This window comes from Rhinolophus hipposideros, assembly GCF_964194185.1.
Source record: "Rhinolophus hipposideros genome assembly, chromosome: X".
Lineage (NCBI taxonomy): Eukaryota > Metazoa > Chordata > Mammalia > Chiroptera > Rhinolophidae > Rhinolophus > Rhinolophus hipposideros.
In genome coordinates, this window is record NC_138046.1 from 53,385,753 (window position 1) to 53,400,453 (window position 14,701).

At 38.9% G+C, this 14,701-nt stretch overlaps 1 protein-coding gene across 1 annotated transcript; it reads right to left on the minus strand.

Moving 5' to 3' along the window:
* Nucleotides 1–2,814: 2,814 nt before the first annotated feature.
* LOC308494445 (elongation factor 1-alpha 1-like) lies at nucleotides 2,815–11,375 on the minus strand (the record flags this gene model as incomplete). The annotated part of the gene is made up of 3 exons (XM_081042241.1): nucleotides 2,815–4,188; nucleotides 9,925–9,990; nucleotides 11,268–11,375. 3 exons carry the CDS (start codon nucleotides 11,373–11,375, stop codon nucleotides 2,815–2,817), a joined length of 1,548 nt encoding a protein of 515 aa, XP_080898367.1.
* Between the last annotated feature and the right edge of the window lie 3,326 nt (nucleotides 11,376–14,701).

Sequence of the window (14,701 nt, forward strand, 5' to 3'; positions counted from 1 at the left end):
GCCATGAATAACCAAGGCACAAGAGAGCTCAGAAGGAAAGTGAAAAGTCTTCAGAAAAAGAACTTAAAGATATGAAAACATGTGACTTAAATGACAGAGAATTCAAGATTGCAGTTCTGAAAAAACTCAACGAGATGCAAGAAAACACAGAAAGGCAGTTGAAGGAACTCAGAAACACAATCAAAGAACAACAGGAGCATTAACAAAAGAGATTGAAATATTAAAAAAGAACCAAATAGAATTTCTAGAGATTAAGAACTCAATAGAAGAAATTAAGAAATTTGACCAGATGGAAAAAAGAACCAGTGACATGGAAGATAGAAACCTGAAAATGATATGGATGGAAGAAGAAAGAGACTTGAGACTAAAAAGAAATGAAAGAACTCTACAAGAACTATCTGACTACATCAGAAAGAGCGATATAAAAATAATGGGCATACCAGAAAGAGAAGAAGGAAAAAAGGGAACAGAGAATATATTCAAACAAATTGTTGATGAGAACTTCCCAAACTTGTGGAAAGAACTGGATCCATGAATCCAAGAAGCAAATAGAACACCTAATTACCTCTATCCCAACAGGCCTTCTCCAAGGCACATTGTATTGAACCTGTATAAAATCAATGACAAAGAAAGAATCCTCAAAGCAGCAAGGGAAAAGAAGACGGTAACCTACAAAGGAAAGCCCATTAGATTATCATCAAATTTTTCAGCAGAAACTCTACAAGCCAGGTGGAATGGAACCAAACATTCAAACTATTGAAAGAGAGAAATTGTGAGCCAAGAATAATATATCCAGCAAATATAAACATATCCTTCATCCTTTAGGTATGAAGGAGGAATAAAGACCTTTCCAGACATACAAAAACTAAGGGAATTTTCTAATACATGAATGGACCGCAAGAAATACTAAAGGAGGCTATTTAACCACCATCAACAGGGACAATTTGTGGCAATCAAAACATAAAAAGGGGGAGAGTAAAGGCCTGAACAGAAATACGGGCATTGAGAAAGTAAGCGTGCTGAAGAAAATGGAATACTCTAAATATCAAACTTTCTTTTACACAAACTTAAGTGTAACCACTCAAAAAAATTACAGAACGGAAATATATACTGTAGTAAAAGAAGAAACACATGGAAACATGATAGAATACCACCACAAAAATAATAGAAAACAACAAAAAGGCAAAGAAACAATGGAGACACAGCCTTACCAGAAAACTAAAGATAGAATGACAGGATATCCTCACATATCAATAATCACCCTAAATGTAAATGGACCGAACACACCAATGAAAAGGCAAAGAGTAGCAGATTGGATCAAAAAACTAAACCCAACCATATGCTGCCTACAAGAGACACATCTCAGCTACACGCACAAGCATAGACTCAAAGTGAAAGGGTAGAAATTGACTCTCCAAGCAAATGGTACCCAGAGAAAATCAGGTGTAGCCATAATGATATCAGATGAAACAGACTTCAGGGTGAAAAAGACAAGAGACAAAAATGGACATTCCATAATGGTAAAGGGGACTATACAACAAGAAGTCATAACAGTCATCAGGAAGCACTGAAATATACCAAGCAACTACTAACAGAACTAAAGGGAGAAATTGGCCAAAACACAATTATACTAGGGACTTAAATACATCATTGACAGCTATGGATAGATCATCAAACAGAAGATAAATAACGAAATAGCAGCCCTAAATGACACATTAGATGAAATGGACATCATTGACATATATAGAGCACTTCATCCTAAAACATCACACTATACATTCTTTTCGAGTGTACATGGAAAATTCTCAAGGATAGACCATATATTGGGACATAAAATCAGCCTAAGCAAATTTAAGAAGATTGAAATCATACCAAGCATATTCTCTGATCACAAAGCTGTGAAATTGGATATCAACTACAAAAAGTAAGCAGGAAAAAACACAAATACATGGAGATTAAACAACATACTTTTTTTTATTTTTATTATTTTTATTTTTTTAACTTCAGTATCATTTATTTTTCCTAGAATCTGTATACAATTAACTGTAGCAAGACAGTGCTCAGTATTACTTAACCCTCATTTACTTTAGGCTCTTTGAACTACCTCAGTTTTTGTAAATGTGAGAATTCACATTCAACTGGAAAACTAAAGTTTGACATACCAACACATTTACTCAATATTGATGTTAACTATACAAAATTTTATATGCAACATGTGGACTTTATTACAGAATTTGGTCTTTGTAAACTATCTTACACATCAAGTTACTCTTTGCTTATCTGTCCTAACCTATTAATAAGTGTTGCACCAACAGACCCCCTCCCATAGCTTTATGTAAACAGATGATTCCTCCCCTTAAAACAAGGTGAAAAAACCTAAAGTTCCCACCCAGAAAATGTTAACCCCAAATTATCAAATTCTAGTTTCAGCAGATGTAACACCAGAAATACGTTATGGACAACTCTAAGTCTTACCTAAGTAGTACTATGGGAAATTACAGTGTTGACCAAAAGAACACACAGGTTTCTCATTAAACTTCGTTTTAATGGGTCTCAAAATTCTGTGACAGATTTTTGGTCAAGTTGTTTCCATTAAAAAGTACTGATTTTAAAAACTAATAACTTAAAAACTGCCACACAAAAAAACAAATGGTCCACAAAACATTCTCCTTTCCTTCTGAAGGTTTTACGATGCATTGTAATCATTAACCAGTCTTTTACTATTACACTTAAATGGCCAATTGAGACAAACAGTTCTGAGACCATTCTTCCACCACTGATTAAGACTGGGGTGGCAGGTATTGAGGATAATATTCATTTAGCCTTCTGAACTTTCTGGGCAGACTTGGTGACCTTGCCAGCTCCAGCTGTTTTCTTCTCCACTGCTTTGATGACACCCACAGCAACTGTCTGTCTCATGTCACGAACAGCAAAACGACCAAGAGGAGGGTAGTCAGAGAAGCTCTCAACACACATGGGCTTGCCAGGAACCATGTCAACGAAGGCAGCATCACCAGATTTCAAAAACTTGGGGCCATCTTCCAGCTTTTTCCCTGAACGACGATCAATCTTCTCCTTCAGCTCAGCAAATTTGCAAGCAATGTGAGCTGTGTGACAATCAAGCACAGGTGCATATCCGGCACTGATTTGGCCTGGATGGTTCAGGATAATCACCTGAGCAGTGAAGCCAGCTGCCTCCATTGGTGGGTCATTTTTGCTGTCACCAGCCACATTGCCACGACGAACATCTTTGACAGACACGTTCTTGACGTTGAAGCCCACATTGTCTCTAGGAAGAGCTTCACTCAAAGCTTCATGGTGCATTTCAACAGACTTTACTTCCGTCGTAACATTGACTGGAGCAAAGGTGACCACCATGCCGGGTTTGAGAACACCAGTCTCCACTCGGCCCACAGGGACAATACCAATACCACCAATTTTGTAGACATCCTGGAGGGGCAGACGCAAAGGCTTGTCAGTTGGACGAGTTGGTGGCAGGATGCAATCCAGAGCTTCAAGCAGTGTGGTTCCACTGGCACTGCCATCTTTATGGGTGACTTTCCATCCCTTGGACCAAGGCATGTTAGCACTTGGCTCCAGCATGTTGTCACCATTCCAACCAGAAATTGGCACAAATGCGACTGTGTCAGGGTTGTAGCCAATTTTCTTAATGTAGGTGCTGACTTCCTTAACAATTTCCTCGTATCTCTTCTGGCTGTAAGGCTGCTCAGTGGAATCTATTTTGTTGACACCAACAATTAGTTGTTTCACACCCAGTGTGTAAGCCAGAAGGGCATGCTCACGGGTCTGCCCATTCTTGGAGATACCTGCTTCGAATTCACCAACACCAGCAGCAACAATCAGGACAGCACAGTCAGCCTGAGATGTGCCTGTAATCATGTTTTTGATAAAGGCTCTGTGTCCTGGGGCATCGATGATGGTCACATAATACTTGCTGGTCTCGAATTTCCACAGGGCGATATCAATGGTGATCCCACGCTCGCGTTCAGCTTTCAGTTTATCCAAGACCCAGGCATACTTGAAGGAGCCCTTTCCCATCTCAGCAGCCTCCTTCTCAAATTTTTCGATGGTTCTTTTGTCGATCCCACCACATTTGTAGATCAGATGCCCAGTAGTGGTAGACTTGCCGGAATCTACGTGTCCAATGACAACGATGTTGATGTGTGTCTTTTACTTTCCCATTTTGGGTTAGATTCAGCGGTGGTTTTCACTACACCTGTGTTCTGGCGGCAAACACGTTGCAAAAAAGATAAACAACATACTTTTAAAGAACGACTGGGTTAAAGAAGAAATTAGAGGAGAGATCAAAAGATCCATAGAAACAAATGACAATGAAAATATATCCTACCAAAATTTTTGGGATGCAGCAAAAGAAGTTTTAAGAGTGAAATTTATATCACTACGGGCCTATCTCAAGAAATAAGAAAAATCCCAAATAAATAACCTCATGTTATACCTTAAAGAACTAGAAAAAGAAGAACAAGTGAAACCCAAGGTCAGCAGAAGAAAGGAAATAACAAAAATCAGAGCAGAACTAAATGAAATAGAGGAAAAAAAGACAATAGAAAATATTAATGTGACAAAGAGCTGGTTCTTTGAAAAGATTAACAAAATCGACAAACCCGTGGATAGACTCAATAAGATAAAAAGAGATAATGTTGTAAAGATTTTGTAGGGTATCCGATGGACACGTGTCCCATTTGGGAGACCACCTAAGGGATACTGTAGATGCCTGATCATGGCACTGCACACCAGAAACTAAACAATCATGAATGCCAACTACAATTTTATATATATAATGTGATGGCTCAGTGCGAGGTCGGAGGGATAGTGGATGGGGGGACGGAGTTCCACAGTGTGAGGGATATAAATGATGAACATCTAAGTATTACCTTGTCTTGCACACCTGAAAATAATTACAAAAAAGACAGAACACAGTAATTAACAAAATCAGAAATGAATAAGGGGAAGTTATCATGGACACCACAGAAATATACAGGATCATCCAAGACTACTATGACGGACTATATGCCACTGAATTCAATAACCTAGAAGAAATGGACAGGTTCTTAGAAGCATATAGACTTCCAAGGCTGAACCATGAAGAACTGGAAAATCTAAACAGACCGACCAGCAGTAACGAAATTAAATCAGTCATCCAAAACCTTCCCAAAAGCAAAATTCCGGGACCAGATGGCTTCACTAGTGAATTCTACCAAGCCTTGAAGGAGAATCTAATACCAGGCCTGCTCAAACTCTTCCAAAACATTGAAGAGACACTACTCCCTAACTCATTTTATGAGGCCAACATTACGCTGATACCAAAACCTGGTAAGGACAAGAAAAAAAAAAACAGAAAACTACAGACTAATACCTCTGATGAATACAGATGCAAAAATCCTAAACAAAATTCGAGCAAATCGAATACAACAATGCATTAAAAAGATTATTCATCACGACCAAACAGGGTTCATTCCCGGGGCACAAGGATGGTTCAATATCTGCAAATCCATCAATGTGATACATCACATAAACAAAATACAGGACAAAATTCATATGATTATATCAGATGATGCAGTAAAAGCATTTGAAAAGATGTAATATCCATTTATGATTAAAACACTTAATAAAATAGGTATAGAAGGAAAATACCTTAACTTAAGAAAGACCATATATGACAAGCCCTCAGCTAATCCCATAATTAATGGTGAAAAACTGAAGCCCTTTGTCCTAAGTTCAGGAACATGACAGGGCTGTCCCCTATCACCTCTGCTTTTCAACATAGTGTTGGAAGTCCTTGCCAGAGCCATCAGGCAAGAGAAAGAAATAAAAGGCATCCAAATTGGGAATGAAGAAGTTAAATTATCACTCTTTGCAGATGACATGATGCTATATATAGAAAACCCTAAAGACTCCACCAAAAAGCTATTAGAAACAATCAACGAATACAGTAAAGTTGCTGGCTACAAAATCAACGTACAAAAGTCCATTGTATTCCTGTATACTAACAATGAAATCTCAGAAAAAGAAATACAAAAAAAAAAAAAGATTCCATTTGCAATTGCAGCAAAAAGAATAAAATACAAAGGAATAAACTTAACCAAGGATGTGAAGGATATGCTGAAAACTATAAAACATTTTTGAAAGAAACTGAAGAACACAAAAAGAGATGGAAAGACATTCTGTGCTCATGGATTGGAAGAATCAACATAGTTAAAATGGCCGTATTATCCAAAACAATATACAGATTTAATGCAATTCCCATCAAAATCCCAATGGCATTTTTTAAAGAAATAGAACAAAAAATCATCAGATTTGTTTGGAACCACAAAAGACCCCAAATAGCCAAAGCAATCTTAAGAAAAAAGAACAATACTGGAGGTATCACACTCCCTGACTTTAGCGTATACTACAGGGCTACAATAATCAAAACAGCATGGTACTGACAGAGAAACAGACACATAGACCAATGGAATAGAACTGAGAACCCAGAAATAAAGCCACATGAATATTGACAGATGACTTTTGACAAAGAAGGTATTCTCCATTAACATACAATGGAGAAAAGACATCCTCTTCAATAAATGGTTTTGGGAGAATTGGACAGCCATGTGCAAAAGAATGAAACTGGACTGCCGTCTGTCACCATGTACCAAAATTAATTCACAATGAGTCAAAGACTTAAGCATAAGACCTGACCCAATAAACTGCATAGAAGAATACATAGGTACTAAACTTATGCACCTTGGGTTCAAAGGGCATTTTATGAATTTGACTCTAAATGAAATGGAAGTAAATCTGAAATAAACGAATGGAACTATATGAAACTTAAAAGCTTCTGCACAGCAAAAGAAACCATCAACAAAATAAAGAGGTAACCAACTGAATGGGAGATTTTTGCGAACAGTGCCTTCGATAAGGGTCTAATATCCAAAATACACAAGGAACTCATGAAACTCAACAGCAAAAAAACAAACAACCCAAATGAAAAATGGTCAGACGACCTGAAGAGACATTTCTCCAAAGAGGACATACAAATAACAAATAGACATATGGAAAAATGCTCAACATCACTAATCATCAGAGAAATGCAAATAAAAACCACAATGCGGTATCACCTCACCACAGTCAGAATGGCTATCATCAACAAGAGAAATACTAACAAGTGTTGGAGAGGCTGTGGAGAAAAAGGAACCCTCATAAACTGTTGGTGGGTATGCAGACTGGTGCAGCCGTTATGGAAAGCAGTGTGAAGTTTCCTCAAAATTTTACGACTAGAATTACCATATGACCCAGCAATCCCTCTCCTGGGTATACACCAAAAAAATCTGAAAACATTTATACATAAAGACACGTGTGCTCCAATGTTCATTGCAGCTTTCTGTAAGGTGGCCAAGACATGGAAACAACCAAAATGTCCTTCGATAGATGAATGGATAAAGAAGTTGTGCTATATATACACAATGGAATACTATTTGGCGGTAAGAAAAGATGACATAGGAACACTTGTGACAACATGGATGGATCTTGAGAGTATAATGCTAAGCGAAATAAGTCAGACAGAATAATCAGAGAACCATATGATTTCACTGGTATGTGGTATATAAACCAAAATCAACAAAGAACAAGACAAACAAATGAGAAACAAAAACTCATAGCCACAGACAATAGTTTAGTGGTTACCAGAGGTTAAGGGGGGTGGGAGGTGGGGGATGAGGGTAAGGGGGATCAAATATATGGTGATGGAAGGAGAACTGACTCTGGGTTGTGAATATACAATGGGATTTATAGATGATGTAATACAGAAATGTACACCTGAAATCTATGTAATTTCACTAACAATTGTCACCCCAATAAATTAAAAAAAAAGAAGTGGAGAAGATGAGAAGCCTAAGCACGTGCATGTGTGCATGTGTGTGTGTGCGTGTGTGTAGGGGGCAGGCATTAAGTCATGTAGAACTTATTGGTTAGTGAGTTTTCAAAATGCTGTAGAGACCTAGAAAATCAGAAAATTCCATTTCTACAATGAGTGAGAGCCAGGTGTTGTTCTGTATGATTTTAAGAACAATTGTGGATTCAAAATTCCTCAAAGCCCTCATTTTGCTCTTTTCAGGTACGATAGAATGAAAATGTATTTCAATGCAATCAAATAAAACATTTGTCTGAGAAGAAAAAAAATCTCCAGACTCATTAAGCACCAGTCACATAATGAATGCCTGGGAAGAATTCTAAGCAAATCATTTGCTTCTTTCTACAGTTTTCTTGTGACTATTGGATACAGTTTTCTTGTGGCTATTTTCTTGAGGCTAAGCTCACGTGGTTTAAGCACGATTCTAATGACTAAAGGGTCAAAGGTATGATATCTATTGTCAAAGTTTCTCTTCCCACATGATTAATTGGCTTTTCTTAGTTCTATGGCTTGAGGCCACACCCCTGCAGCCTTCTTACAATTGCATGCCCTTGAACAGGAGGTAGAGGATGCATATCTGTGCTAGTTCCTTACTGTGATTGAAAAAAACCCACACTTCATAGTTTGTGCCTTTTGTCCCACTCAACGTGAGTCAGCAGCATTACCGTGTGATGTGAACAGTTCCAGTAGTACCTTCGCTGTCTTAAAAGATTACTGCAGTAGACAAAGGCAATCAAGAAGGAGGGGTGTGTTTTAGTTGGCTTGGGATGCTATAGCGAAGTATCACAGACTGGGTGTGTTAAATAACAGAAATGTGTTTCTGAGTACTAGGTGTTGGGAATTCCAAGATCAAGGTGCCAGAGAATGTGGTTCCTGGTGAGGTCCCTCTTTTGGGCTTGCAGGCTTCTTCCTATGTCCTCACATGACAAAAAAAATTGAGAGAGCTCTGGTCTCTCTTTCTCTTCTCAGATGGGCACTAATTCCATCCTGGGATCCCTACCATCAGAACTCATCTAAATCTAATGACCTCCCAAAGGCCCCAACTCCAAATACCATCACACTGGGGCTTAGGGCTTCCACATATGAATTTGTGGAGGGGAGGACACAAACGTTAAGTCTATAACAAGGCACTAATGTGATTCCTCTGTAGCAGTTTCCCGATGGGTGTTCTGCAGAGTACCTATATGCCTATCACCTGGAGTTCTAGTTAAAATACACATTCTTGGGACCCCACCACCAAATCTACAGTATTAGCAAAATTTAGAGGGGTGGGGCTTGGAGTTTCATTCTTAGTAAGTCTCATTCCCATGTGAGTCTGATATACACTAAAGTTTGAGAGTCACTGCCTACAGCAGCAGTTCCTAACTAAGAGGTGACCATTAGAATCCCCGTGCCTATGCCACAGCTCCAGGCCTCCTGAGTCAAAATCTCTCTTTGGGATAGGCCTGGGTATCTGTGGTGGTGACAGTGGAAGACAGCTAATGTGATGATAGCAAACCAGGCACTGTTCTAAAAACTTTTTATGCACTACGTGATTTAATCTCCACAACAACCCTTTGAGTAGGTACCAGTATTCCTCATCGCGCCTGGATAGTAACTGGGGTAGGCTCACAGAAGTTAAGTGACTTACACAGAATCACTTGGCTAGTAAGTGGTGATCCTGTGATGGTGCATCCCTGGTGGAGTACTGTTGCCCTAGAGAAATATTTTGGGTCATTTCAGGGCCACCACATTTTATTTTATTCATTTTACTTTTTAAGCAAAACATGTTTCAATTAGATATTACTTGGATTTTACAGAAAAAAAAAGAAATGGAAGTGAAACTAGTGAAGGAATTGGTGAACTTCAGTTAAATGTGACATTTGCATGAGATATTCTTTTGATAAAATATTTCGACATTTAAGAAAATAGATTATGAATGTATTATGAAAAACATTAAAAGATTAGAACCACATTTTTAAAGTGCTCTGACCCTCTTACATGGCAAGGCTTACAGATCCTGAAAAGATGCTGGCGTTCCCTTCACTGTGTTCAGAATTGGTGAGCTGTTTTTCCACAACCTAAGAAGGATTAACCAAAGAATGAAGAGAAGAGCGACTAAAAAAAAGAAGGGGGTAAAAGGTTCTTAGTCCAATAGTTTAGTACTACTCTGGAGAAAATAAAAAACAGTTACAAAATTGCTTTTAGAATTCAGAAATGAAAAAAAGCTTAAGCTCCGATTCCAGATTTCTCCAAAGCAACAGTGGGAGGCCCCATCGCAAACAACAATATTTCAGCATTACAAATTAATGGTGACACAATGATCCAAGATGGGGGAGTATATAAATGCTGTTTTTGTCTCGTCCCATGAACACATCAACATTACAACTAAATTATAGTATTATCAACCTGGAGAACCATCTGAAATCCAGCTGAAAAGAAATTTTATAACAAAAGCTATAAAGAAGAAACCACATAAAGACTGGTAGGAGGGGCAGAGATGCAAAACAGGCTTGTCCCAAACCTCCATGAGATGGATGAAAATTGGGAGAGATATCTCAACCACAGAGGTTCCCCACAGAGGAGTAAGGAATCCCAGTTTCACACAAGCCTCCCCAGCCTGAAATACTTGTGCCGGGAAGTGGAGCTCCCACAACATGTGGCTGTGAAAAACAGTGGGGATTCCGACCATCTAGGTGCAATGGAAGTCTGTGTCTTCTAAAAGAGCACACACAGATTTGCTCACAGGCACTCATGCTGGGCTCTGCTGGAGGGACCGTGATGGAGGGCGCACATCGGAGACATACAGGGGAAAGACTGAGGCATGTAGCTGCGGGTGAGGGCTGGAAGATAGTAGCCATTTTACTTGTGTGGAGCAGCCAACAGGCAGGGACCATCTTTCCTGTGTTGAGCCCTCCCCCACACCCATGGCCAAATCTGAATCTGATTAGTCTGGTGAGCTCTGCTCGCTCCACCCAGGAGACTCACTGAGACCCCAACACATTCAACTAGGTACAAAATGAGGTTTTATCAGCAGCTGAACCTTATGGGAGCCAACAGGCACAGCAGACCTCAGAATATCCTGAATTTTTGCATAGTTACCCTAGACCTGGTACTGGTGGCAGCCATCCTCAGTTTGTAGCATGGCGTCTCCCAGGCGACTCTAGGTAGAGCACAGGCAGTGACCAAATATGGATCGCTTTGTAGCTCCTACCAGGTATTCCCCAACCAGTCACAGTTAGTGACTGACATGGGCCTCCATTAGAGCCCCTCCAAAAAGGCTCCAGAACCAAAATACTTGGAGGTTGGCTTCAGACCACAGCAGAGCACCACCCAATTAGCCCCACAAGTGGCACACCCAAGACACGGTGTCAACAGGCACCAGAGCGTGCTGGGGCAAATCCCACTCCATAGGGTAAGCTCCTCGAAAAGCAGCCCATAAGCTGTGAATGTGGCTAAACCACATAGCCAATAAGCCTGAGGGTCAATACCACCCAATGACATGCCAATGGTAATCAAGGCTCAACTATAACAGGAAGGCACAAAAACCCACACAAGGAACATTCCTAGAGCACGCAGGACAGGTGTCCACAGAGACTGTGCTATGGTGCCCCACAGAACACCTACTACATAAGACAACCAGCAAGACTGGAAGAAGTAGCAGATTGACCTAATACATAGAAACAAACAGAGACAGGCAGCCAAAATTAGGAAACAAACAAACAAATGAAAGAACAGGAGAAAATTCCAGGAAAAAAAATAAACAAAACGGAGGCAAGCAACCCACCAGAGACAGAGTTCAAAACACTGGTTATAAGGACACTGAAGGAACTTAGTGAGAACTTCAACAAAGAGATAGCAAGCATGAAAAATAGATATAGAACCATAAAAAATAACCAGTCAGAAATGAATAATACAATAACTAAAATGAAGAATGCACTAGAAGGAATCACAGGCAGACTAGATGAAGCAGAGGATTGAATTAAGGAATTTGGAAGACAAGGTAGCATAAAACATGCAATCAGAACAATGAAAGGGAAAAAGAATTTTAAAAATGAGGATAATTTGAGTTTATGACAGGGGCGTCTGCAGCTGGTGACACTCTTTGGAAAGTTATTTCTCAGAACCCTGGGAATTTGTATTCTGTTTCCACAGCAGAGTGAAACCCAGGGCAATATAAACAACACAAGAGTCACCTTTGGAGCACACGCAGAGAAGAACGAAGTAGTGCAAGTCAAATATAAAGGGCACATACTACATAAGATAACCCAGCAAGAACTAAGAACTCTAGGGGATCTACCTACTACATCAAAGCAAACACAGAGAGTCAGCTAGAATGGGGAAACAAAAAAACATGTCCCAAATAAAAGAACAAAAGAAACCTCCACAACTGGAACCAAATGAAGCAGAGGTAACCAACCTATAAGAGACAGAGTTCAGAACACTGGTGATAAGAATGTTTAAGGAGCTTAGAGAAGACATAAAGAAGGACGTAGAAATCATAACAGACAACCAGTTAGAACTAAAGAACACAAGTACTGAAATTAAGAACTCACCTGAAGGAATAACCAGCAGGTTAGATGAAGCAGAGGGTCGAATCAGCGACTTAGAAGACAAGTTAGCAGAGATCACCCAAACAGAACAACACAAAGAAAAAAGAATAAACAACAATGAAGATGGTTTAATAAACCTCTGGGATAACATCAAGTGCAACAACATGCGCATCATAGGAATACCAGAAGGTGAAGAGAGGAAGCAAGGGACTGAGAACATATTTGAAGTAATAATGTATGAAAACTTCCCTAACCTGATGAAGGAAACCAACGTACAAGCCCAGGAAGTGCAGAGAGTTCCAACCAGGATAAATCCAAACAGGTCCACACCAAGACACATTATAGTTAAAATGGCAAAGGTTAAAGACAAAGAGAGAATCCTAAAAGCAGCAAGAGAAAAACAGAGGGTTACATACAAGGGAACTCCCATAAGATTATCAATGAGTTTTCTACAGAAACATTGAAGGCCAAGAGGGAGAGGCAGGAGATATTCAAAGTGATGGAACACAAAGGCCTACAACCTAGATTGCTTTATCCAGCAAGGATATCATTTACAGTTGATGGAGAGATAAAGAGCTTCCCAGAAAAGAACAAACTGAAAGAATTTATTACGACCAAGCCAGCATTGCAAGAAATACTAAAAGGACTTCTGTAAATAGAAGAAAGATGAAAACAATTTACTACAAATTTAAAAATGGCAATAACTATGTACCTATCAATGATCACTTTAAATGTAAACGGAATAAAAGCTCCAATCAAGAGACATAGGGTGGCTGAATGGATAAGAAAGCAAGACCCTTGTATATGCTGTATACAAGAGACTCACCTCAGATCAAAAGACACACACAGAAAAAAAAACCACACACACAGGCTGAAAGTGAAGGGTTGGAGTAAGATATTTCATGCAAATGGAAATGAGAAAAAAGCTAGAGTTGCAATACTTATATATGACAGAATAGATTATAAAATGAAGAACATATTAAAAGAAAAAGATATAATAATAAAGGAATCAATCCAGCCAGAGGACATAACCCTACTAAACATCTATGCACCCAACATAGGATAACCTAAATATGTAAAACAGATATTGACTGACATAAAGACAGAGATGAACAGTAACACTATCATAGTAGGGGACTTCAACACACCTCTGACAACAAAGCACAGGTCTTCCAGACACAAAGTCAATATGGAAACAACAGCCTTCAATGATACATTGGACCACTTGGATTTAGTTGATATTTTCAGAGCATTTCACCCCAATGCTGCAAAATACACATTTTTCTCAAACACACATGGAACATTTTCCAAGATAGATCATATTTTAGGCCACAAAGCAAGTCTTGATAAATTTTAAAAAATTGAAATCATACCAATTGTCTTCTCTGACCACAGTGCTATGAAATTAGACATGAACTACAGTAAAAAATCTGGAAGACACACCAATTCATGGAGGCTGAATAACTTATTACTAAATAATGAATGGGTCAACCAGGAGATCAAGGAAGAAATCAAAAGTATCTCGAGACAAACAAAAATGAAAACATGACGACCCAAAATCTATGGGATGCCGCGAAAGCAGTCCTAAGAGGGAAATTCATAGCATTGCAGGCCTACCTGAAGAAACAAGAAACATCACTAATCAACAGTTTTTCTTCACACTTAAGGGATCTGGAAAAAGAACAGCAAAACAAGCCCAAAGGGAGAACAAGGAAGGAGATAATAAACATCCGAGCAGAAATGAATGAAATAGAAACCAGAAAAACAATACAGAAGATCAATGAATCCAAGAGTTGATTCTTAGAGAAGATAAACAAAAGTGACAAACCTATAGCAAGACTCATTTAAAAAAAGAGAGAGAGGACCCAAATTACTAACATCAGAAATGAAAGAAGAAAAGTGACAACAGACACCGCAGAAATACAAAAAAATTTAAGAAATTACTATGGGCAACTATATGCCAACAAATTTGACAATCTGGAAGAAATGAACAATTTTCTAGAGGTGTACAACCTACCAAGGCTAACTCAAGAAGAAACAGAAAACCTGAATAGACTGATAACCATCAGGGAAATTGAATCAGTAATCAACAATCGCCCAACAAACAAAAGCCCTGATCCAGATGGCTTCACAGGTGAATTTTACAAAATGTTCAAAAAAGAATTTTCACCTATTCTCCTCAAGCTCTTCCAAAAAATCCAGAAGGAAGGAAGACTCCCAAACACTTTTTACGAAGCCA